The 27,121-nt window shown below is 38.1% G+C and overlaps 1 protein-coding gene across 1 annotated transcript in view; it reads left to right on the top strand.

Moving 5' to 3' along the window:
- LOC123516662 (serine/threonine-protein kinase MRCK beta-like) overlaps positions 1-27,121 on the top strand; it is a 131,694-nt gene that overhangs the window by 82,366 nt on the left and 22,207 nt on the right. Inside the window, 19 exon segments of the mRNA XM_045276263.1 lie at positions 1,297-1,465; positions 6,743-6,845; positions 7,673-7,790; positions 8,914-9,095; positions 12,864-13,007; positions 13,239-13,361; positions 13,768-13,976; positions 14,376-14,605; positions 15,091-15,169; positions 15,172-15,217; positions 15,351-15,457; positions 16,156-16,297; positions 16,555-16,721; positions 17,367-17,508; positions 21,854-22,012; positions 22,194-22,318; positions 22,654-22,926; positions 23,137-23,243; positions 25,744-25,875. Of these exon segments, the coding sequence (XP_045132198.1) occupies positions 1,297-1,465; positions 6,743-6,845; positions 7,673-7,790; positions 8,914-9,095; positions 12,864-13,007; positions 13,239-13,361; positions 13,768-13,976; positions 14,376-14,605; positions 15,091-15,169; positions 15,172-15,217; positions 15,351-15,457; positions 16,156-16,297; positions 16,555-16,721; positions 17,367-17,508; positions 21,854-22,012; positions 22,194-22,318; positions 22,654-22,926; positions 23,137-23,243; positions 25,744-25,875 (2,757 nt within the window).

Below are 27,121 nucleotides of genomic sequence, written 5' to 3' on the forward strand. Positions count from 1 at the left end.
AGGTTAGATGAGGGGAGGGAGGGAGAAGTAAAAGGAGGGGAGGGAAGGGGAAGGGAAGGGGTAAGGAAGGCTAGGGAAGGGAAATTCTATGCAGGGAAGATGAGGAGAGGGAGGAGAGGGAAGGCTGGGTAAGGGAACTTCTGTGCAGGGGAGATGAGGGAAGGGAAGGTAAAGGAAGGCAAGGGAACTTCTGAGGAGGGTAGATGAAAGAAGAGGAGGGAGGGATGAAAGGAGGGGAAGGCAAGCGGAGGCAAAGGAAAGTCTGTGTAGGATTGATACAGTTCGTGATTAGCGTGTCAGAAAGTTTCGTGGGTTTTTTTTTTTTTTTATATTTTCTCGTATCGATGCATGTTTTCTTTTTTTTTTTATTAATATTGGTTCTTGAGTTTTGGTGTTTCCTTTCTCGTGTTCGTCCTTTGTTTCCTTGTTTTGTTTTGTTTGATTCTGTCTGTCTTTTGGTTCTCCTTGTCATCATCATCATCTTCATCTGTACATGTATTTGTTTCGGTATTGGTTATTGATTCTTCTTATTTTTGTTGTTGTTATTGTTGTTGTTCTTCCTGTTCCTCTCACCACCGCCACTAGAGTAATTTGCTGTATTTTTTCCTTTATTTAGTATTCCCGTATAGACTTATGAATTGCCCTTTTTTTTTTAATTGCCTTGTCTTCAAAATAGTGTCTTGAGTCGCCTTTGTGTAACTTTCCACCAGTCATGTGCCGCCAATTTTCGCTTTGTTGGTCAAAATTTATCCCCCTTCGTGATAACAGACTCTTTCACTCCAATTCACTGTGCATCATTGTTTTTGTCATGTAATTTTCACTCCTACGATTATAACCTCAAATCTCAGTTATCATTCTAATGCTCTTTGTTTCTTCTCCATTTTATTTATTTTTTTCACCCTTACGATTACAACGCAGTGATAATTCTAATACCCTTTGTTCCTCCCTTCCTATAACCCCTGCTGTTTCTCCCACTCCAACAGTGAAGCCTTCCCTCTCTTGTTTTCTTCTACAATCATAACTAAGCTGTCATCAGTAACACTCTTCCTCTTCCTCTCTTTTACAATCATGATTAAGTAGTCATCGGTAACACTCTTAATGTCCATTGTTTCTCTTCATCTACCATCATAACTAAGCCGTCATCAGAAACACTTCTTAATCCCCTTTGTTTCTCTTCTACCATCGTAAGCTGTCATCTATAATACTTACTATCTCCTTTGTTTCTCCTCTATAATCATAACGAAGCAGTCAACGATAACGCTCTTCCTAACCTCTGCTGTTTCTCTCCCCCCACAGTGAAGCCAGTGGTGCAACGGGTGAAGGCGCTGAGACTGACGCGGGATGACTTTGAGGTGATCAAGGTGATAGGACGCGGCGCCTTCGGGGAGGTGTGCGTGGTCAAACTGAAAGGCACCGACCGCGTCTATGCCATGAAGATACTCAACAAGTGGGAGATGCTGAAAAGGTACTGTACCATTGCCAGGCTGACCTTTCTGTCTATACTGTGGTGTGGTGTGGTGTGCTGTGGTGTCCCTCTCACTATTGCAAGGGAGAATTACGTGTCTTTATTCTCTCACCCTTTATTATTATTATTATTATTATTATTATTATTATTATTATTATTGTTATTATCATTATCATCATTATTTTTTTTATTTATTATTTATTTTTGCTTTTTACTGAAAGGATTCTTAAACAGCTTCTGCTTCCTCTCTCTCTCTCTCTCTCTCTCTCTCTCTCTCTCTCTCTCTCTCTCTCTCTCTCTCTCTCTCTCTCTCTCTCTCTCTCTCTCTCTCTCTCTCTCTCTCTCATTTATTGTGCTTTAGACCGTTCATTTTAGGCATAGAAAAGCAATGATGCGGGAGTGATGTGTCCAGCCCGGCGTGGGAGAGGCAGGGTGCGTGGCAGGACAGAGGGCAGGCAGGGAGAGAGGGAAGCGCTGGGCAGGAGAGTAATACTGGGGTGCCTGGGGGAAGGGAGGGGACGCCGTGGTCGGGTTTCAGGTTCATATACCGTGGAATGTTGTTAACACCTGTGGAGGGGAAGCCAGACGCGGCCGTGGAGTGTGCTGCTCAAGGGGAACCCTGTGACTACAGCCTCCTGCCGGGCTGCGCCTCACCTCACCCTGGCCACAGGCTGAATTCTGAAACACCACTGCGCCACACTTATTATACATTCATAAGGCTTTAATTGAAGTGACAGGGTCTCTTAATGGTGTTTTTTATGGTTTTAGTGAATGAATAACGAGATATGTGTGTTACTAACAGGAGAAACACTCTTGAGAACTCGGCTGATCATCGTGTGGCCTTTGAAAATAGTCGTGGTGAGAGAGCTAACATTCATGAATACAGCCACACAAGGCACGTGAGGCGCGGCTGCCGTGGCCACAACTAGTATCTTCGAAGGAATTGAATTGTAGCACATTGTATTTGACATGTGCTCTGGCGTGCTCTGGGGAATGTAGTAATGTAGTAATGTAGAGCTGCGTATCTTTCATGATGATAGCGTTACGCGAATTATGTTTATACGTAATGGAATAGCGACCGCTTTGAATGAACGCTTGCCTGAACGAAGTGGTCTGGACTGAATTGCATTGTTCCTCAGGATTTCACTTGGCGCAGCTGTAATCCCAGTTAGCCAGTGCGATCGTAAACTTGACGCGTGAGAGAACGTAGCATATGGTGTGGCTTGGAATTATGTAATCTTACCACTCGTATATTACATTGATTTCATTGCGGCAAGATTATATACATGCATTTACATTGTACTTGCTTGCAGTTTGTTACTTAATTGAATCACTGCAATAATGTACGTCACTTCTTCAGTTTACTTTAAACAAGAATATAAGCATAAGCACTGTTCACTGTCCGTGACACCTCTTTTCCTGTGTGTCTATTCAGGAATAAGTCAACGTTGCTCTCAATATTAACGAAAGACAACTAATGGCAATAATAATAATAATGATAATAATGATAACATGCACAAGACAGACAGTTTGCAGAGATTTCCCAGGCAAGGATTATTTGCCAGAGCACTAAATAGTAAGCTAAGACAACTAATAGCAGTAATAAAGCTAACAAGTACTAAATAAAGTTAACCTCTAAATATATTGATATTTTGCATAAATTATTTAGCATTGCTCTGATTATTAACCAAACACGACCGTAGCAGTAAAAAAAAAAAATAATGAATTAAACTAACGGTCAGTAAATGAATAAGTTAACATGGCCCACGTAAATAGAACAGTTCGCCGGAGTTTCCTAGGCAAAGATTAGTTAGCCAGTTCAGAACATCAACTCAACACAACTTATTAATACGAAGCAGTAGGAAGTTAACACGCAGGAAAGAGACAAAGTATATTATAACGTAGTACACCGGTAGATAGATAGAGTGATTTTGCAGCTTCCCAGACAAAGATCAGTTAACAGTTTAAAATATCAAACCAACACAGCTCAATAATACGGAGTAGGAAGTGAACCTATATATAGTATATAGACAGAACTTATATAGTACACAGATAGAACGATTCTGCAGGAGTTTCCCAGGCAAAGATTAGTTAGACAGTTACGAACATCAGTCCAACACAACTCAATAATACGCAGCGGTAGGAAGTAAACACGCAGCAGAGACAAAATAAACATTGTACACAAATAGATAGACAGATAGATAATTGAGTTTTCAGGAGTTTCCCAGACAAAGATTAGTTAACAGTTATGATATCAACACAACACAGCTCAATAATACCAAGGAATAGGAGAGAAAACACAGGAAAGAGACGAAACAAACTTAACGTAAAACAGAGACAGATAGACGGATAGAGTTTACAGGAGTTTCCCAGACAAAGATTAGTTAAGAGTTACAAACATCAACACAACACAACTCAATAATACGAAGGAGTAGGAAGTTAACACACCTGAAAGAGACAAACTTAACATAATACATAGACAGATTAGACGGATAGAGTTCGCAGGAGTTTCCCAGACAAAGATAAGTTAACAATTATACTATCAACACAACACAATAATATGAAGGAATAGGAAGGAAACACACCTGAAAGAGACAAACTTAACACAATACAGAGACAGATAGACGGATAGAGTTTGCAGGAGTTTCCCAGGCGCGAACCAGTCAACAAATTAGGGACCATAACCATTTTGGCTTGAGGAAAACCCCTAATGGCGCTGGACCCTCACAATTCCCAGGAACGGTAACTCCCTCACGGTTGCCAGCGATCCCCCGGTAATTTAATATGGAAGACTGGTGTGTGTGTGTGTGTGTGTGTGTGTGTGTGTGTGTGTTGGCCTGTCCGCTGGAGACTCGATTCGACTTCCTTTGCCTTGCCTTGCCTTGCCTTACTTGCTGGTATTGCTGCCTCCTTGATGTTGTTGTTGTTGTTGTTGTTGTTGTTGTTGTTGATTTTCTTGCTATATCATTTTTCTCCTTAGCTATAACAATTTTTTATACTACTACTACTACTACTACTACTACTACTACTACTACTACTACTACTACTACTACTACTACTACTACTACTACTACTACTACTACTACTACTACTACTACTACTACTACTACTACTACTACTACTACTTTTCTTTTTTCCCTTTCTTTATCAATATAGCGTTACAGTTCCTCGTGGCTCTTTGGTGCAGTACATGGCTAGTGGCTTGGAGGTCCCGAGTTCGAGTCTGGCTTATGGCAACTGTCCCCCCCCTCTCTCTCTCTCTCTCTCTCTCTCTCTCTCTCTCTCTCTCTCTCAAGCACCACCTCCTTCATCAATCCTTTCTCACGCTGATCTTTTGTGTTTCTATCTTTCCATCTAATCTTGCCTCCTCCTCCTCCTCCTCCTCCTCCTCCTCCTCCTCCTCCTCCTCCTCCTCCTCCTCCTCCTCCTCCTCCTCCTCCTCCTCTCTCTCTCTCTCTCTCTCTCTCTCTCTCTCTCTCTCTCTCTCTCTCTCTCTCTCTCTCTCTCTCTCTCTCTCTCTCTCTCTCTCTCTCTCCACACACCAACAGAACACTACGTTTTTTTTTTTTTTTTACTTTTTTTCTTTTATTTCTTTTCTCTCTCTCCTCCTCCCTCTTAAAGAACACTGCCTTTCCTTTTCCTTTCTTTCTTGCTTGCTTTTTTCCCCTCCTCTCCTCAGTCCACCCACTAATGATACAGAAAGGTGCCCATTGGAGATAAGATATACCCATGTTTTTAGGAATGTCTTGCCTTGCCTTGCCTTTACCATGACTTTGATTGATAGGTCGGCGGTGGTGGTGGTGGTGGTGGTGAGGGAATTGGGGAGGATGATCTGTTGGTGTACTGAAGTGTTCTCATGAGGGTTGTTATAAAGAAGCAGCATTAATGAGATTACTATTGGAGTGGTTTGATTCAGGGGCCTCATACAAGATTGGTGTTGTTATTTATTTTGTTTCTTTTTCCCTAGTTCTTGCTCTTTATCATCTTTATATTGTTGTTGTTTTCCTCCTCCTCCTCCTCCTCTTTCTCCTCCTCCTCCTCCTCCTCCTCCTCCTCCTCCTCCTCCTCCTCCTCCTCCTCCTCCTCCTCCCTTTTATGATATTATTATTTTTTATTTTTTTTTTTTTTTTTGTGTGTGTGTGTCTTTTTTGTCTTCCATATAGACATGTAGAGTTCACCGTACAGTGAATAGTAGAATCTCCTTTCATCCTTTCCTGTGAAAATTTCATGTCAGTTTTTCCACACTGCATGGTATACTTTTCCCAACTATTTTCCTTACCAGCAAAAACTGGAGGGAGTGGTGGATGGGGAGGAGCCTTCTCCTGTACTGTCCTGTGTCTCTTCTCTTTAGCTAGTTAGAAGTGGTTACCAAACAACCTTGAAAGGACCAAGAGATCTGTTGCTGTTTGGCTTTCCTTTGTATTCCTTTGTATTCCTTATCTGGGTTAGAAAAAATGTACAAGTTAATTACAAGTTTGTGGTGTTTTAATTTTTCCTGTAGTTCATGGCACCACAACACTCCTTGTCAGAATATTATTTACGATGAAGGACAGAGGACAGATTAGAAAAGATTACCACCATGTATTAGAATAGTCATTGTGGATTGCATAAGGTCAGGTTGGAAGAAAATGCAAGGCTTGTATTTGATATTACTTTTTTTTTCTTCATTTTCTTCTTCCATAACCTGTTTAGTATCATGACACATTTTCATATTCATTCTGCTTACTATTTGGCGAGTCGATACAGCTTCAGAAATTTATGTAGGGCTTAAAGTAGTGAAGACTAGCCATTAACCTTCTGAATTCCATAGACCCTTCCTAATGTCAATAAAATTGTCTTATCACACAAAACTCAAGGTAGAAATGCATTTCAGTACTGAAGGGGTTAAAACTTCTATTGTAAATCCACAAGAAACTCTATAAAAGTACTGACAGGAAATGCGTGTTGATCTTAGCTTTTATGTTATTGATCCTGTCTTAAAACTTACAAAATTTTGGGTTGAGGACTTGTGTTGATATTAAGAAGTCTTGTATATTTATTTTTTCTTTATACCTTTGTTATTAATCTATTGTAAATTCCCCTTAAAAACCTAAGTAACTATTCATATAATTATTTTTATCATTAGTATTTATGTTGCAAAGCTCATTTAAAACATGGCAAGAAATTATTGATAACATAGAAAACCCACAAGTATATCATAGCTTCAACATATAATACTAACACCTACACCTGCCCACACAACACCTTACTGCTGACTGACTGCTTCCTCCTCTCCAGGGCTGAGACGGCTTGTTTCCACGAGGAGAGGGACGTGCTGGTGTTTGGTGACCGCCGCTGGATCACCAATCTCCACTACGCCTTCCAGGATGACAACAACCTGGTAATGACTTGTTCCCATTGTCGTGATGTGTGGAAGAATGTTTGTTTAGTATTCATAACATAACATCAGGACATACGGGAAGCTACAAGAACAAGAAGCCTTCAGCCCTACGTATGGCAGTCCCTGTACAAAACATACTAGAGAGTGTGATTATGTACAAGTGAAGTTACAAAAAAGATTGCAGCTACTCCATCATTCACTTGTTCTTATTGGCAGTGGTGTCTTTCAAAGTGATACTCCAAACTTGCACTACATTTCATTGAGTTGAAAGAGACATGAAAGCTGCCAGATGGTTAAGAGTGAGACTCATTATAGATCTTGAATATTAGTGGAAAGAGACAGTAGGTAGAGTAAGGGCATTTGTGCTGTAAGTAGTATAACACTCTAGTGATTTATTTGCTTAGGTGTGAAATGGGCCATAGAAACCCATTCATTGAGGATCAGATAAGGAGTATGAGCAGTATTGGAAAGATATAAGTGTTGTAAAGGGTGTAAGGCCATGTGGTGTGAATTCAGTTATCTACTCTGCTGATGAGAAAGAGATCTGTAATTTAGATAAGTTCTGGTAATCTTCTCATGGCAAACTTAGATATCCATTAGCATTATTACCATTACATACTACTGTTCTTGGTCTGGGTATTGGTAGTAAGGATAGTAATGGTGGAGGTGTGGTGTGTCCATTATAGTATTGAGTTAATCACTATACAGGCCACCATTAAATCATTGAGGTTTTAGAATAATGACTAATGAACCTCTTAAGTACATGCTGAGAAAGTGTGTGTGTATGTGTGTGTGTGTGAGGTTATTTCTCTTGTTTCTGCCCACAGTACCTGGTCATGGATTACTACTGTGGAGGGGACTTGCTTACACTACTCAGCAAGTTTGAAGACCGACTACCTGAGGACATGGCACGCTTCTACATTGCGGAGATGATTCTTGCCATTGGTGAGTGTGTGTGTGTGTGTGTGTGAGAGAGAGAGAGAGAGAGAGAGAGAGAGAGAGAGAGAGATTATGCTTTACTACAATATATATCTTCACTTCTCGTAGAGAAAGAATGTGTAACAGACTGTAGATGTTTTAGGTACATTTTATTTAATCAATATTTACGTCTTTATCACGTCTAATTATACATGTGGCTCCATTTATCCTAATTGTCTGTAGCCAGTATATTCATCTGCCCTATGGAGATGTGCAACTTATTTTTTATCATTTCTTTTTTTTAAGGTCAGTTATTTTCAACCATTTGGAAGGCCAAGTTATAGTCATTAGTTAAGCAACACATCACTCTCAGCTTCACTTGTGTTCAGTGTTGTCTCTCATTGTAAAGTTGTCAGATCTGTTGGGAACATATTATCAGCCCTCAGGTCTTAGAAGGCCATTGTCAGCAAGTCAGAGGACTTTGAATTAAGGAAAAACACAAAATATGATGGAAGTGAATGCAGGTGTACATGCTCCTAACATTACTGGATGATGATGTGGTCTTGATGTTTAGGGTGGTGCGCTTTATACCTGTGTGACAGCATCTATGCTTCTAGACAGGGTGCTGTTGTAACAAAAAAATAAAAGAATAAATAAATAAAAATAATAATAATAATAATGTCACCCTCACATAAATTTTTCAGTATTGTTTTGATAGTTTTGATGGGCATATTGTTTTATGGCCCAGAATATACCAGTGTTGTGAGTTTTCTACATCAGGTGTGTGGAACTTTTTAATTTGAAGGGCCACTTGTGAAGAATTTTATGTCATAGAGGGCCACATGTTAGGATGTTTAGGGACACTTCAAAGCCAGATATAGTATTGTACAGTGCAGTCATTGGTGCCAACTGGCAATCCAGAAGTACAGAACTGAACCCTCATTATTCAAGTTCGTAATATGTTTCAAGTGACATTTTAGGAATTTGAGTACTTTTGATTTAATTCAATGTTTTCAGACTGGCAGCAATGACTCCTCTATACAATATCTAGTTTGGTAGGATCAGTTCACCTTGGAGAATCTTGAGGGCTGCAGGTTACACAGGGCTTCTCTACATTATCCTCACAAATCACACTGCCCCACTCTTCCAGACTCCATACACCTGCTGAAGTACGTCCACCGAGACATCAAGCCAGACAACGTGCTACTTGACGCCAACGGACACATTCGCCTGGCTGACTTTGGCTCCTGCCTGAAACTCGGCGATGATGGCACAGTGCAGAGCAATGTGGCTGTTGGCACCCCGGACTACATTTCCCCGGAGATCCTGAGAGTGAGTAGTGGTTGTCTGTGTTGTGGTGATTGCTCTGCTTTTGTTAATGGTCGTAATGGTGATGGTAGTAATGGTGATTTTTTTTTTTAGCTTTGTTTTCTTTTCTTTTTTACTTTTTTCATGTACTAGGAACAGTATCCAAGAAGAAAAGAGCAAAACCAGAAAACTAAGCTTCTAAGTCCAAATTCATCATTATTCATTTCAGCTTACATAAGCTTGTGATGGCACCGCAGAATTTCATTGTAATGCACAGCACTGCTTGTCTGCCAACTCCTGCACATTCTAGGGGTCTTCTCAAGACTTCATTCCATGTTTTGGCCTTGTTCACATTTGATTGACATACTTTTCAGACCAAGATGTCCATGCTTCATCCACTCTTGTTTGTTCTTTTTCTCTCCATGTAGTCACCTCAGCACACTCTGCCTGCTCTCATCTCCACAGATGTGCTCAAAATCAAGTTGTTGTCACTAGAAAAATGGAACAGCACATTTGAGTCCCTGCATGACCTTGAAGATGACACAAATGATGAGGGTGGGAGTGAGTGGGGTCAGATCTCCTATGAGATTTATTTTTTACAAAACAAAACTCAATTTATTGCTGCTACTTTCATCACTATGTGTATTTGATCTGCTAGTTGTTATGGAATATCATCATGATCTTCATTGTTACTTTACTAATACTATTATGACTACTATTGCACTATTATTTATTTATGAAGTAGAATACATATTTGTTCATGTATTTATTTTATATTTATGTACATATTCATAGTTAAGTACAGTGAAGACTAAATACTCAAACGTCTAGATACTCAAACTTTTCAATACTCGAACACAAAAGTTCAATTTAATACTCGAAAAAATACGTGATTGTCGAATATCCACACACATGGTTGCAAACAAAGGCTCCCTGGCATCACCCTTCCCCATTCGCCAGTTGTGACTTGTGCTGCCGTTGTCATCAGAATAATATTCTCCTGCATTCTGTCTGTAGTTTTTCATTTATAAACGTACATTAACAGCAAAGGCTTATTAGTGGTGAAAATGTCTAGTAATCAAACGGGCGCACATTTGGTCATATACAATGCTCTGTCATCGCCCTTCTTGCAGCCACCATTGTACTGTTCTGATACCATATTATTGGTAATACTAGTATTACCATAATACCGGTATACCGATGCCGGTGCACATCCCTAGTCCTGCCGCAGTCTTGAGAAAAACAACATTTTTCTGCGTCTTGTCAATAGTTTTTTTTTTTATTTAGAAATGTACGATGGCACCCAAGAGACTTATTAGTGATAAAAATAAGGAATCTGTGGAGAGTGCAAGTGTTAGTGAGCCACAGCACTCCATTAGCGGATTCACAGGAATCACACCAGGAGAAAAGTTACCAGACGTTTTCATAGATGGTGACTAGTCCTCCGGCGACCTCCCTCCTCCTCCCCACCCTTCTCCCCTCCTCTAAGTTATCCATCACCAGCTTTCACTTATGGTATATACATATCAAAATTGAGAAAAAAAATAGAAATTTTTATAAACTTGAAGTTTTGCTAAGATTAACACGAATTACCTGATTTATAGGTATCAATAGTCAAACTTTTTAATACTTGAACAGCCATTTGGAATGAGTTAAGTTTGAGTATTGAGTCTCCACTGTAACACTTTAAAGTAGATGTGATATTCATTCCTTCAGTAATGTCAAGTTTGTAGCTGAGGAGCAGTTCTACCCCTGGCTCTGAGCTGTGGTGTGATGCTGCTCATTGAACCTGCTGTCCATTTCATTGATGTTCTTGAAGAGTTGTCAATGTTCCTTGCACTGAATTAGATCGCTCTTTTCATCTTGGGCATGAATCACTGAAGCTTTTTGGCAACTTTAGGTTTTATTTTATTTTTTTTTTATCCATGAAACTATATATGTATATATATATATATATATATATATATATATATATATATATATATATATATATATATATATATATATTATTTATTTATTTATTTATTTATTTATTTATTTATTTATTTATTTATTCATTCATTTATTCATTTATTTTTATTATTATTCATTTTTTTTATTTCTTTATTTAGATGTATCTGCTATTTTTATTTGATGTTTTTATTCCATGAGAATATGTGTAATGCAGTATTGATATGTATTCTTCAAGTACTACTTTCCCTGAGATTCAGATACCTTCATGTGTTTCTTTGTATTGGAAAATTTTGTATAGTATAATCACGAGTAGTTTGCTAAAGATATCAGGAACAGTTATTAATTTTGACTGCAATGTTCACTCTTTTAGGCAATGGGGGAGGCACAGGTTTGTTGACAGCAGTTCTTCAGTCCTTGGTGGTTGGTTGGTGGACTGTTGGGGTGAGGTGACTGGAAAGGTTGGGATAGTTCTGAGTGGCAGAGTGGCTTGACCAAACCCATAGCTGCTTTGTGATGCTCAGCTGTGATGCAGGCTGCTGGTGCTGCTGCTGGTGCTGTCATCTCATAAGAACCACAGATTTGTGCTGACTTTCTGGAGTAAAACAAAACTCACTATATGGGATTTCAGTTTTGATATTTATTATAAAGATATCTTTAGATATCTTTCCAAGTTAGCCAGTGTAGATGTATACTCTTCCAAGTCAGCACTGAAGGCACCATGTGTGTGGACTCTCCTGGCGGTGTCCTCCAGTGTGGCAGCAGCTGAGACTTACATGAAACAAAGAGAGAGAGAGAGATTGGCATTTAAGTGTAATTTGTAAAGATCGTAAAGAATGCCTTTTTTAACTTCTGATGAAACTGTTACATTTGATTGAAGCTTTTGCACTGTTACTGTTTTTGATGATCTAAAAAAAATGTTCTCAGCATCATCTGACTGCCGCATCATTGTTCAGCTCTTGTCACCTTCCCTTCCCCTGCTGGAAGATTTCCCTCCTTAGCTTTCATGGTTTTCTTGCTAACTGCTTCTTTAGAAAGGCTTAGATCTGTAGTGAGCCACTAATTCATGTTACAGTGTAGAAGGGAATGGGTTTTGTAATATATATATATATATATATATATATATATATATATATATATATATATATATATATATATATATATATATATATATATATATATATACACACACAATTTTCAATAAAAGTCAAAGAATAAGAAATTAGCTAGGCTTATGATCTGGATGGAAGAGAAATCAAGCAATGTTTCATCATGAGAATGGTGTTTCAGTGCATGATGTTTGAGTAAAAGTGTTCAACATGAAGGTTACTGTAAAATACAAAGAAAATATGTTCTTAAAGTAGAGAACAATAATTAATATTATATTCTATAAGATTAATGATTTTTCCATGATCATAGTATACATTCTGATGACTGGTATTTGTTAGTTATCATTACCACTCTTAATGTGTAGGAGATAGGAAATTGTTCAGTGGTGATTTACAAAGATGGCCAACAACAAAAGAAATGGCCACTGCTATAGGTGACCATGTGTTGTTTCTTATTGTAGCTTGAAGTGACTACATTATAAATAAGAAGCTTGTTCCTGCATGTGTGTTTTTTTATAAAATGTTGATTTATTAAACTTTGTTCCTGAGATTGAAGCAGTTTTTATGCTTTATTAACTGCCTTAAGTGAGGAACTGCAAAATGGTGTTAATTCAGAAATAGTACAAACCCTACCACTGCTTCTGTCTGTCCCATGCATCGGGTTGCTGGAGGCCCTTGCTCCTGTGGCAACTTCTCCATGTGTTTATTACTGACTCTCTGTCCTCACCCCCAGGCCATGGAGGATGGGCAGGGCCGGTATGGACGGGAGTGTGACTGGTGGTCACTGGGTGTGTGTATGTATGAAATGCTCTTCGGGGAAACGCCCTTCTACGCTGAATCACTTGTGGAGACGTATGGGAAAATTATGAATCATAAGGTACTGAAGATTTACTTGTTTCGTTTTAATGTGGTTTAGCTGCTTGTTTGTTGTGTGCTGGACAAAAAGATAATTGAAATGTGCATTCATGTACAGTATAGTAATCATTATATAATGGACATTAAATTCAATGAAAAGTGAAGCTTAATTATGTATGTTTATCAGAGTAATGTTGCTTCTATGAAACTGTGTAATATAAGTTTCCTCACATGGATACTTTTTTCCTTTCAGAACTGTTTTGACTTTCCAATTGATCTAGGTTATGATGTCTCAGAAGAAGCAAAGGACCTCATGAGACAACTAATATGTTCCTCAGAGTACAGATTAGGGAAGAACGGCATTAAAGACTTCCAGGTACTGTGCGCTTAATTATTATTGATATCTTGACATTGTAAATTCTTTGTTGTGGTAATACGTATTCTAAATGTAAACATTAGGAATTATAAATAAGTAGGAGGAGAAATAAACATTAGAATATACTCATAGCTTTGTTTTTACTTGTAGCTTGGTGTTGCTTTTGATTAAAAGATTAGGAGACAAACTAATCATCTGTACTTTTCATATTATATATTAAAACAATCCTTTTGGTCTGATGAGAATATCTTATGGTTTACAAGTACATGTAGCAAATTCTCGTCATTGGTTTACTTTTGTTGTGTTGAGCCACATCACAGCCACGAGTAGGAATGTGTGGTATTTGGGTGCTGACTGACTGACTGAATGAATGATTGATGGATTGTTTCATTGTTCATCTCGGCAGAGTCACTCATGGTTTCATGGTGTGGACTGGGAGACATTAAGGGACAGTAAAGCACCATACATTCCTGAGGTCTCCAGCCCCACCGACACCAGCAATTTTGATGTGGATGACTCTGAGACCAGAAGTCAGGATGCCTGCCCACCTCCTGGTAACGCTGCCTTCACTGCTCTCCACTTGCCTTTCGTGGGATTTTCATTTACTCAGGGGAGGTGAGTGATAAACATAAAATGAAGAGATAGGAAGTTCCTCATAGGTCCATCATTATCATTATAATTGGTATAGCAAATGCAAAGTAAGTAGCAGCATTACTAAAGAACATTTATAATCTCTCTCTCTCTCTCTCTCTCTCTCTCTCTCTCTCTCTCTCTCTCTCTCTCTCTCTCTCTCTCTCTCTCTCTCTCTCTCTCTCTCTCTCTCTCTCTCTCTCTCTCTCTCTCTCTCTCTCTCTCTCTTGCCTTTAGTATTGTTTGAAAGTATCTTCAAAGCATTGAAAAATTGCAAATTGAAAGCTCAAATATAAATTTAAGGCTCAGATTCACTACATATTTTGTGAAAAATGTGATGCTGAACTGATTTATTATTAAAGTAATACTCTTGTTACTTTTCAGCCAAATAAGTGACAAAGGCTGCCTTTTGACCTTGCATGCCACATCATCAATCACGGTGACTGCCACCATTGATTCATTATCCTACGAGAGGCGGATCAAAATGCTTGAGTTGGAGAACAGAGAATTGCTGCAGAAAGCAGACAGGATAGATGGCAGCACCAGTCCTCCCACTGGCGAAGAGTCACAAAAGATGGCAGACCAGATACAGATACTTGGCAAACAGAATCAAGGTGTGTGCAGAACGGTATTCTCTCTGTAAGGAAAACTGCAGTTCAATTGTATATTAAGGAATGAAGTTTGGTGTTGTTGCAGTTGTTGCTATTATTGTTATTATTATATTATTATTATTATTATTATTATTATTATTATTATTATTATTGTTATTATTATTATTATTATTGTTGTTGTTGTTTTTATGTATTATTATCATTATTGATGTTATTATCATTATCAGTAATAGGAATAATACTTGGTACTAGTGTAACACTGTTGAGAACCAAAAGTAGGTGTTATTGATGTTATTATTAATGTTATTATTATTATTTTGTTAATAAATAAATGTAGTTATATTGGTTCTCTCCAGTCATTGGCTTAGAAGACAAAGGATGGTTTTTAACTAATTTTTTAGGAAAATAACCTGTATTTTACTTACTGATTAGTATAGAAGTATATAGCCATATTTCTGACTCCTAATATTATACACTCTTCCATACAGAGCTCACATATGAGGTGACGTGTCTGAAGAGCGACTCTCTGAAGGTGACAGTGAAATTGATACTAAACTGAAGGACATTGATAGGCAGTTGAAGACCTCAGTCCAAGAGAAGGAGAACATGGGAAGAGTGAGTGTTGTTTGTCCTGCAAGTCCTGTCATTGCTGTGAAATAAAACTGTGCTTATTGACATCTGTGAGTTCCATTCTGTATTAGATAATGATTCCAAGAGTGTTGACCTTATTGCTCTTTTCTACTTCCAGGAAATGGCAGATTTACAAGAAAGACTAAATTTGCAGACAAAAGAATTACAAGATGCCCTGTCCCAAAGAAAATTAGCCATGTCTGAATATAGTGAAGTGTCTGACAAGTATGTATTTTGTGTGTTGTATTTTTCCTGCTCTCTCTCTCTCTCTCTCTCTCTCTCTCTCTCTCTCTCTCTCTCTCTCTCTCTCTCTCTCTCTCTCTCTCTCTCTCTCTCTCTCTCTCTCTCTCTCTCTCTCTCTCTCTCTCTCTCTCTCTCTCTCTATATATATATATATATATATATATATATATATATATATATATATATATATATATATATATATATATATATTGTAAAAACATGGTTTGAAAAATTGTGTGATGACTTTCCTTCTTATTTTTCTTGATGAGTATCCTCTTATTTATCTAGATGAATGCTTTCTGATTTATGAGGGTGTGTTGTAACACATACATAATATGTATTCCTATTCCTATATGATACAAGTCGTTAAGAATATTTGTTTAATTTTTTCCTTCAGTGTAACACTGTTCAATGTTGCTGTTCAAAAGTTTAGCATGAATTTTTATTTATCAGCTAAAAATTTTGGATCTCTGGCATAGGTATAGTGAAGTGGAAGCATGATTATTCCCATAGTTATGCAAGAAACTTTCTAATCACATTTTGTCTCATTATTGAAAATAAATGAATAGATAGAATGAAAACAAAAAAATGTATCTGATGTTGTTACAAAGCATTTTGTGATCAGTTATTCATAAGCTTATGTAAATGTTTTTACTCAATTAGTTTCTTATTTTCTATAGGTTAACTGAATTGAGAAATCAAAAGCAAAAGTTGTCTCGACAAGTAAGAGACAAAGAAGAAGAGCTTGAGACAGCAATGCAGAAAATTGATACCCTGAGGCAAGATTTACGGAGAGCAGAGAAGCTCCGCCGAGAACTGGAGGTTTGTTGCTGTGGTATTCCATGCCGGGGAGATCATCTTGGCTTTCATAAAGTACACCCTTCAAATCTAACAGTTGATCCTTATACACCATCCTTTCTCTTACTTCACGCTTTCATGTTTCCATTCCTGCAGTTATGTTAACTAAGAAGTAAGAGAGATAAAAAAGGTTTGTATACTTACTTTTATGGGTGAACACTTAACATTGGCATCAGCATAAAGGAAGGACACATTTCCACCATTGCATACTTTTTCCATAGAGTCGGTCTGATGAAGCAGAAGCAGAGGCCACCAAGGAGCGTAAGCTAAGGGAGCGCTCTGAAGAGTACACTCGCAGCATAGAGGGAGAGCTGGAGAAGATGCAGCAGAGACCTCATGGCAGGAGCCCATCTCTTAACTCTATTGAAGCTTCACAGGAGGTCTCAAGGTGAATGGAAACGTTTCTAATTCAGATGTAATATATTGTAGTGAGACTGTTGATACAAATTGTTTTGTGTAATGTTTGAAAAGATTTATTATAGCTGATGTTCAGATCATTTTATGCATGTTTAATCCTGTGAGGTATTAGTAATTAACAGAGCTGATGAATCACCCAAATTACCATAGTGACCTAGTGATTTACAGACAGATGCTTTGCTTGTGGACGTTATTTACCTGTTTTGGTGTGAATTCAGACTAACATCTCATTATTTTGGATTACCTGATATGCAGACAACAGTCGGATATATCTTGTCAATACTAAACTAAAGTTTTAGTCAAAATTTTGTTTTGAAATGTAAAATTTGGCAGCATTAAAAGTTTATCATCTAAATAATAGCAATTATGCATGGTTTATCAGTGGATGGTGATGGATATAATGTATGAATAATATACCCAGAAACTTTGGTGTGAAAAAAAAAAAATGTGGTAATGTTTATCTTGGATGAAAGAATATGCTACTCATGGGTGCATGAGTGTTCACATTATTATTGTGTGACTGATGTATAATATTAGTATTTCTTGTGAATCTTATATATTAACTTCTTGTTGCATTGACCATTAGTAACTCTCTTTGTGATTTTCTCCTCCCAAGATTGAAGTCTGATCTGGAGCGTGTGTGTGTGGATCAGGAGGAGCGGGCACAGGAGCAAGCCTTGCGGCACACTCATGAAATGTCTGTCATGAAAAACCAACTGGCTGAAGCAGAGTCTGTCAAGAACTCCTTGCAAAATGAGGTACTAAATCCCAACTGTTGTTGGATGTATGCTTACTGCATAGATATTTTATGGTTTTTAAATTACTATTGAGTTTTATTTGTGACATTACAGGGATTTCTAGAATTATGCAACACATTCCTGAAGGTATTTTTTTATGTAAAAATTTCATAGTGAACATGATTACTGAACTAAACTGTACAGCACATAACAAGTCTGGAGAATTGCATTCAGCTTGTTATAATAGTATGAGATTGGGCCATGTTTGTTTTGTTCAGCTCTATGTTATGCATGTTTATTTATATGTTTATGTATGTATATGTTGTTATGTCATAGAAACATGTATAAATAAAGGTGCTGTTAGAAAGGGAGACTTGATCAAGCTCAAGATTGAGTTAATGTGGGTTGATAGCTTTGAGTGGAGCAATCAGCAGCTGAGCAGTGGCTGGCTGAGGGTCAGTTTTCAGGAGTACTCTCATTTGGTTTGGAGGTAAATTGTTGAGATGGAGAGGTGGTGCATTTGTATGGTGTATCTCATTCATTGGATCGTTGGATTTGGGAGACGATAGTTGTGGGTAGTTGCTTAGATGAGTCAGTCGCAGCAACGAGTGTACTGGCTGGCTTTTGTCACCACCAAGCCAAGGTAATTTATCTGATTTACTATGTATACTTTTCTGTGATCGATGCATTGTATAGATGGAATATTGCTGGTCTGTTAAGTATATGAGTCAAGTAACACAGCTGATATTAAATTCAAGGATATGGGTTGTGGGATATCAAACAAAGTACTAGTGGTGTGACAGTAACAAATTGTCACCTGCACATTGCTATTGTTACTAACAGTGAGCTTGAGGCACCGCGCAAAGCCACAGTGTGTTGGCAGTACATGTGGGGAACTCCTGATGACACCTGGTGGCTGCATCACGGAACTAAAGTAGCCATGAAACTTCATTTTCTTGACATTGTTATTCTAAATAATTTGTGCATTCTGAAGAAATGGCTAGGTTTTTTACCTCATGTTATTCCAAAATTGCATATTCTAAAGAGACATAAATAAAGAAATCCCTGTACAGGGGATCCTCGTAATTCAACCGTTCGCAGTTCAAATTATCGCCAATTCGAACTCAGTTAATTAATACCCAATCCTCAAGGTTTGACCGACTGACTCGCCAATTCAACATTCATATCTCGCATGCCACCCAACCAGTCAAATCCGCTGCCACCGCAAATTTGCCACAAACCCGCTAGACAGAAGTGTAAACCGATGCTACCCTGTGTCGTTGCTTAAGGCGGTGTCACACTAGCACTTTTCCGTCAACTTTGTGAAGACTGTCAACTTTTGTCGACACTGGTCATCACACACAAGCTCGCTTCCGCCTTTGTTGCATTTGTCAACTGTAAACAAACATGGCGGCCCCTTCACCCCCAGCAAGCCGTTGCTATTTTTTCGTTCCTATTTTTGGCCTTTAATGTTCCCTATGAGAAACTCTTCAGACAGCTTTGTCCACTCATAAACAACTGAGCTACTCATCTTGGCCAGTTGTTCCTTGGAAGTTCTGCCTTGGAAAGTTGCAGTCCCATACAAATGAAAACAAACAACTGAACTACTTTTCACTGTTAGGCTAGGACAAAATATATATATATATATATATATATATATATATATATATATATATATATATATATATATATATATATATACAGTAAAACCACACACACAACAACAAAACAAAACATAAGCACAAAAGAAAATAGAAACAGGAACATACGAAAAATATTACATAACATAATCTCCGTGCCACCACGATTTTCTCCTGTTTTTCCTGGGCATGGTAATGTTACTGGCGCGCTCTACTGTAGCTTCCTCGGCGTTATCCTTGCTGCTCTGGTGGCTCTCGGCGTTGCTGTCATCATCATCCTGGCCATGTCCAGGTACTGCAGATTGTGGCACATCCATCGCAGCTGTTTCCTCGCTCACCTGGCAAGGAACACCGCCCTACTGCCCACTCCTCTCACACTGAGCATCACTTTCGAGGATCAAAGGAACTTCCTGGCCACGTACCTTTAACTTCCCTTCTTGGAAGTCCAAACTTGCTCCCACACGTGTGAGGAAGTCAATCCCCAGCAGGCAGAGACGAAGACTGGCAATCTTTCCATGTTTCCCACGCCGATGTTCACTATAATGGGGCCCCACATAGTGGCACTGACTTGTGACGCTACAGTGCTACACAGCTGTTGTGTAGCTCTGGCACACTGCGCACATCCAAAGTCCTCTCTCATGACTGTCTTCTCGGATCTTGTCTGTCTTCCTCCCCATCCTCCTCTCCTCCATTCCATCATGCCATCAATGTCCAGTCTCTCAAGTAAATAACCTTTTCTTTTTTATTCATTTTATTATCATTTTGATAGCATTTAGGTAAGTAAAACAATTTAGGCTTTTTATAATTATTTTGTTCATGTCATGCAAACATTAAAGGTCTATTTTGAATGGGTTTTATGGACAAAAGTATGTTTTTTTTTTTTTGGTCTGGAATGGATTAATGGTATTTCAATACATTCTTATGGGAAAAATTGATTCAGGGGACGAACAAATCGGGTGACGAACAGGATTTAGGAACGAATTATGGTCGTGAGCTGAGATTTTACTGTATATATATATATATATATATATATATATATATATATATATATATATATATATATATATATATATATATATATATACACACACAAACAAACAAATATTTTTACTTCTACTTATCAAGATTCTATTGATTTGAGATTATAGCATCATTCTAATTAACAAAAAAATTAATTTTATTATAAAAGTGTTAATTAGAAACCGTAGATCTTAATTTGACTAAAAATTGATGCTAGAAGAAAATGTGCGTTTCATCTGACCCAAAACAACGGAAAGCCACCTCTATCCCATCCCTAGAAAGCACAATTTCCTGCCTTTCAAAGATAAGCTTGAGCTTATAAGAAAGTGTGAGGCAGGTATAGCACACAGTGTGGTTGCAGCACAAATAGGTGTCCCTAGATCAACAGTATCAAGAATTTGGAAGAACAGGGACAAGTACCGTGAGACCGCTGCAAATGTTTTTATTTCCAAAAATGTGCTGTACAGCATCCTAATGTGTTTAATAAAACAAGTTAGATATAGATGAAGCCTTTAACCCCTAGCCGGCGGCAGTGGACGTTGGCTGTCTCCTAAAATGTGAATCGTCTATATATAGCTTCTGCCGCCTACTGGTGTGCAGCATAAATTTAGTTACACCGCATTTTGTTACGTTTTGACAGCATCTTTATATAGACTCTACCGCAATTTCGCGCCGTGTTTACAAGTTTCTCAAATCAAACTTTAGGCTTTAAAGTGAAATTTCTTTATATGTTTACTAGGATAATGGAGTCACTCACACCCACATTAAAAATGTGTCCAGGACTTGTGACCTGGATGTGGTTTCCCTCCACCCTCCCAATTTTTTTGTTTTTTTTTTGCTTTTCAGTTATGTGATGGTTTCCTCTCTTACTAACTCATCATCTAAATCATGCGCTAGAATCAGCTGTAAATCCTCATCAGTGATTCTCCTCCTTGTAGGAAGCATGGTTGTGCCTAAAATTCCCAAATATGTCCAAGAAATAATACTATATTGGTGGAATGACAGGCAGACAGGTGCACTCCACCCTGCCTGAAAGCTGGGAACAGTGTGGTATGAGTGTGAGAAGTCACGTACACCAAGGCAACTCTTTTGTTGCCAGTTATCATTTTTGTGGCTCGGGGGCACTCACACGTGGCCGTCTATATATAGTCGATGCTTAGAAATACAAGGGATAAATTTTGGAGACGAGTCTATATATAGTCACCCCGCAAATTTTTGATACAATCAGGACCGTCTATATATAGTTCCACCGCCGGCTAAGGGTTAATAGTACTGATTTAGTCTAAGTTAGTGTTTTTAGAGGTTATAATGATGGTTTGAGGGGGTCTAGGCTGGGGGTTGGTCTCTATCCCTCTTAATTCTTAAGTATTTTATGGGAAAAATTGCTTCACGATTCGAATAAACGCTGATTTGACCGATGGAAAACCCTCCTAACCACATCGAATTGCTAGGATCCCCTGTATACGCAGAATAAGAGTTCGTGGTCCACTAACAATTATGAAGTATTATTATGTCATGTTTTACTTCCCAGGTAGCATTCCATGTGTACAGGATATAGCTACTTTTCAGGCAAAAGTTTACTGCACCATACAGTTTTGACTGTAAGCTGCAGTTGCATGTATCTAGCCATGACAGTGGCTTAGTGTAAGATTATGTTAGAGGAATTATTCATTGAAACCATACTTCCCTCCTTTCCACTTCGAAAGGTGGGCATCCTGACAAGGAAGGTGGAGCAATTGAAGAGTGAGCTGGAGAAGAGAATAGAGGAGCAAGAGGACTCTGTAATGGAAGTGAAGCGTCGCCATGAAAGAGAGAAGACCATGATGCTGGATGAGAACAAGAAATTAATTGGTGATGTGGAGAGGGTGAGTAGGCAACTAGTAAGCTGCAATGAGGTGGTTAATGATCCATGTAAGGAGAATGTATGCATCTTCCAACACTATGTTTTAGAAGCAGTGATGTGTATATAAATAATGATTCTGTGCTGAAATTATTTGAAATCAAAATGTATATAGCTGGTACTAATTCAAAACACTTTTGTTGCAGCTGACGGAAAGTTTGAATAGGATGCAGAGTGAGCGACGGTCATTAGAAGAAGAGTATGATGACCTGAGAAATAAGAAGGAGTCCATTGCTCAGTGGGAGGCTCAAATCACTGAGATCATCCAGTGGTGAGTACTTGAATTTGCTGTTGAAGGTTGACAAGACACACCCACCTGTGTTTCTTGTTTTTTCCTGGCAGTACTTACAAGGAGCTTTTGTACACATTTGATTACTGCTTTGCATCTACATACTCATGTGATTTCAAATGAACAGCACCTTGAATTATAAAATCACAAAGAATAGGATGGAAGATGGTAACCATATTATAATATGCACTTAGTAATAAAATATCCAGATGTCATGACTGGTGGAATCATCATAGTTCTTTTTGGAACTTTATTAGGTTAATTAAACTTCAGAGTGTGTGAATTGTGCACTAATCTGATATTCTGTTGCTACATAGGGTGAGTGATGAGAAGGATGCCCGCGGCTACCTCCAGGCTCTTGCCACACGCATGACTGAGGAACTGGAGTCTCTCAAGGTCTCTGGTGTGGTGGGCAGTGGCTCCTCCGTCCTCACACCCTCAGAGAAGAATTGGCGTAACAGGCGATCTCAGAAACTAGACAAAATGGAATTATTGAACCTTCAGTCGTCTCTCAACTCAGAGATACAGGCTAAGCAAGCCATATCTGAAGAGCTCAGCAAAGTCCGTGCTGAACTGGTTGCTGCACAGAAGTAAGTAGCATCTTGAATAAGTTTATGAGTATCAGTGTATAGTTTATCACAGTTATAGTGCTTAAACATTTTGAATAATCTTTAATTTATCTGATTTAATTATTCTTCCAAATTAGTATAACACAGTAAAGGCTATAACTTTGTCACAGCCATGTTGACACAGTCACATTGTCTTCACTTACATGTGTACTGATACCCCTTGGTGCACAGGGACATGCGTGAATCCAGACAGCGCTATGAGGGAATGTCACGTGAGAACATGCGGAAGGATAAGCAGATTCGGGAGTTGCAGACCCGCCTAGAAGCTGGTGAGGGCTGTAAGTAGATATGTGCATGAATTTTCCATCAGGGCTGTCCCTCTCTTATAGAGTGGATAGGAGTCATTGGTGAAGAATGACAGAACAACTTCAACATTCTTGGGTGATGGATAATTATCAAGATGCTGGTCCTGTTAGTGGCATATGGCACATCTTGTGTTACAATTGGCAGCTGACATGTTTGATTTACTGTTCTGACAGTAAAGGCCATAAAGCACCTTCTTACAAGGTTCAAGGAGTTACATGAATAACAATGGTATGTGCATGAAACTTAGTACTATATATGTATAAAATATGCTGCATATCTAATTTTTCCTTCAATTTTCAAGTTTGTTAACATAATGTATGTCTCCTTGAACAAAGATAACATATTTCATACCTATAACAAAATTTTGTCTGATCTTATATGAATGAATTTGTCTTACTCAGAATGATAGTATGATGGAATCAAAGGTTGTGTCATCTATTGGGACAGTTTTCAGTAATGTTTTTGGCCTCAAAGATATGGAGTTGCTTCAATTTACTTCACTGTCTTTTCCTATACACAAGGACACCATGACAAAAGCTTACAATATACTAAAATCTGTATATATGTCTGTGCACAGCTCACTGTATGTGCCAAAGGAACAAGGCTTGAGGTTTTAAGGGGTAAATTCACAGCTAATAGTTGTTGAAGTGCTACTACATATGTTTAGAGCTAAGAGTTGGATTTGACTGTGACTGAAATGCTAGATATAATGCTTAGGATCATCAGTTTCTGATGTCATTCCAACTTAGACTATGGTTATCAATTTGCTGAATAATTGTAAATACTTCAATGTTTTGGATCAGTAAGGCACAGACAAGGTGTTAAGTCTTTGTGTGTGTCCATAGTGTCGAGTCCCCCGAGGAGCAGTGTCAGTGGAATGCCCTCAAATTCTATTTAATTTATTAATTTCTCCAAAATCAAGATAAATAGAAAGTATAATAAATTATATTAATTTTATTGAAGGCAATGAAATAATGGTACTTTACTGGCACGAACATAAAAGTAACTAAGCGAACGGATAATTAGTTACATAGAATGTAGCTCATGTGTATTGACCAGATTACTGACTTTGTAAGTGTGGCTCAGGTTTATGCAGAGAAAGGCTAAATTTACGTTAGGTATTCATGATTGCCATTAATTTTGTGGTTAATGATGCTTTCATAACTGCCTTTTATTTATTTATTCTATTTATTTATTTATTTTTATTTTTATTTTTTCAAAATTTATTAATCATTAAGTAAAAACATTTTTTGTAGCTTCTTCTTTATTTAATTTAGAGTTGCTTTATTTGTAATATTTATATATTTGACATCAGTTCCTGAAACCACTTAATATTTTCTAGTTTATTTTGACTTGAGATAGTTTCCACATCTGTAATGTCAGTGTGAGGTGTGTGTGGTGTTGACCCCTTGGTGTGGTGCAGTGTTTCCTGGGCAAGGTGGTTTTCCAATGTGCCATGAATAACTTATTTAGTGTAATTTTACCATGAATATAACTGAAAAGTCATTGCCTATAAACATAAATTATTCTTTTCATAGCACTATTCAACATGGGCCTTCTTTTCCTTATAGTGATGTACAAAATTTTATCCCGTATTTATCCTCATTGAGAGTAAGAAGCAGAATATTTATCTTCATTGAGAGTAAGAAGCAGAATGATGATGATGACAGGGTGAGCGGAGCAAATACAAGACACTGAGCTGAGACAGGACTTGACCTCAATATTTCAAGCTTTTGCATTTGAAAAAAATAATGGACACTGTACTTGTTTATTTCCCTTCAGAATTATTATTGCGTAAGGTTGCAATTATTATTTTCTTTTTTTTTTAGTGTCACTGGAAATTTTATGGTATACATAGATAGTAACTTACAAGTATTAATCCTTGAATAAGGCAAGACTTTTTATTTTTTGGTCAGATTTCATATTGAATGCATAAAGCTTCAGGAATGAGCATTCAAAGTACAACCTTGCCCAGAAAGTGTAGTTCATTTACTCCATTTCAACTTACAGGTGTCTTTACTCTGTGTACATAAATCTTCATATGCTCTAACTACAGTCACAGTGAACTCTTCTGTTCCTCACAGTGTACTCTCTTCCCTCCCTCTCAACAGTGGCAGCAATGCTTTTAATAGCTTCTACTACAAGTGCAAGTTTGGACATATTTGTGATCATATCTAGGGACAAAATTGCTGAATGGATTGTAGTACACCTTTACAATCATGCTACCTGCTGGCAGTGAAAATAATGCTGGTTAAGTTCTTAATACTTCAAAATTATAATTCATAATATTCCAAACTTCACTAAGCTGTTTTGATTGCTTAACAGGTAAATAGTATTGTGGCATTTTACTTATTCTTATTTTGAAAAGCTCCTTCATTATAACACTGCACACATTCTTTAGTGTACAATACTGCAGTTTTCTTTTATGTGACATTGTGCTGTGTGTAATCACGCCATGCTCTGAACACAAAGATTGTGGCATATTCCTGAGGGCGTGGGAGGGGTGGAGAAGGGTGTTGCTCTCCAGAGTGAGTGTTTGCATTATCAAGCACATTGAGGAAGCCACCTTCATTCCCTTCGGGACCACTCTCGACACCTTGATGGGTAAAGATGCAGTGAAACGTGCAGACTTTTTAACTGTTTATTACGTTGCCATTTTTATTTAAATAACAATGCTTACCATTAACAAAAATATGAATTGGGTTTATGCATTTATGTATGTCTTGGATAATACTGAAACAAAACTATTTACCTCGCTAAGCACTGATATATGTATCAGCTCTTGACCTAAGTAAGAAACATCTCTTTGGGAGGATATACCTTTACTATATGTTTCTCATTTTCTTATTTGTTCAAACACACTTCACCTTTCCTCTCCTTAGCAAGCCCTCAGTGTCTTTATGCCATTAATAAAGAACGAGGCTTTGGGACGCTCTCTGAAGTGTCGTGCATTTATGGTTCTGCTTGAGCCACATACGTATTACTTGAGTCTATGCAAGATAATATCTCATTTATATGTCAGATAGATAAATGAATAACGTGGTCAATCCTCAGAGCCTCATTCTGATATTGACAGTGGCATATACCCCACCCAGCATGTCACTCTGCATGCCCCCACCAGAGCTCCACCACAATGATAATTGGGTCAGCAAGAGGGAGGACCTCACATTGTTCCCCTATTCATGGTAAAGATCTGAAAAAGTTTAAGAAAATCCCATCAAGAGATGTCTTACTTAGCTGTCTGCACACTAGCTCCCTAATGCCAAACAAAGGCTCCTCTAACCTTCAGATATTCTAGTTTGGCAATCTAGTGGTCATAGGAGAGTGGAAGGATCACCATCATCATATGCTTGGTCCTCCACTTCATATGGACATGACTCTTACTTATTATGCCTTCTTGTGTGTGTGGATACTCCCGATAGAAGTTAGAATGCTGGATAGACACCTTAAAGGAAGATCACTACTAGTTGGTGGTGTGAGAAGTACATGGTTTCATCGCACAGCATTGCAGTAGCATGCTTGATACTAAATGGAGCTTTACAAAGTTCCCATCATGTACAGATCTCTAGCTTCAGTGTTGTTATACCAGCATTCTACCATTTCATTAGTGTCTTGTTGATACATAATCAATAACTGATTCATAAAAGAAATGTACATAAATGGTGTAAAAATGTTGATATGTATAAAATAGCTTAGCTAACTAGATATGAAGAAAATGAAGGATCAAATGAAATCCAAGTTAGAACACAATGGTTACTCATTTGTGTGGAGTCCCTCACTGACCCAGTTATCATCTCCCCTGGGCGGCGCTGCAGACACAGTGCCCTTGTTCATTGGGCTGACTAGCTGC

This window comes from Portunus trituberculatus, chromosome 41 (assembly GCF_017591435.1).
Source record: "Portunus trituberculatus isolate SZX2019 chromosome 41, ASM1759143v1, whole genome shotgun sequence".
In the NCBI taxonomy this organism is placed as follows: Eukaryota; Metazoa; Arthropoda; class Malacostraca; order Decapoda; family Portunidae; genus Portunus; species Portunus trituberculatus.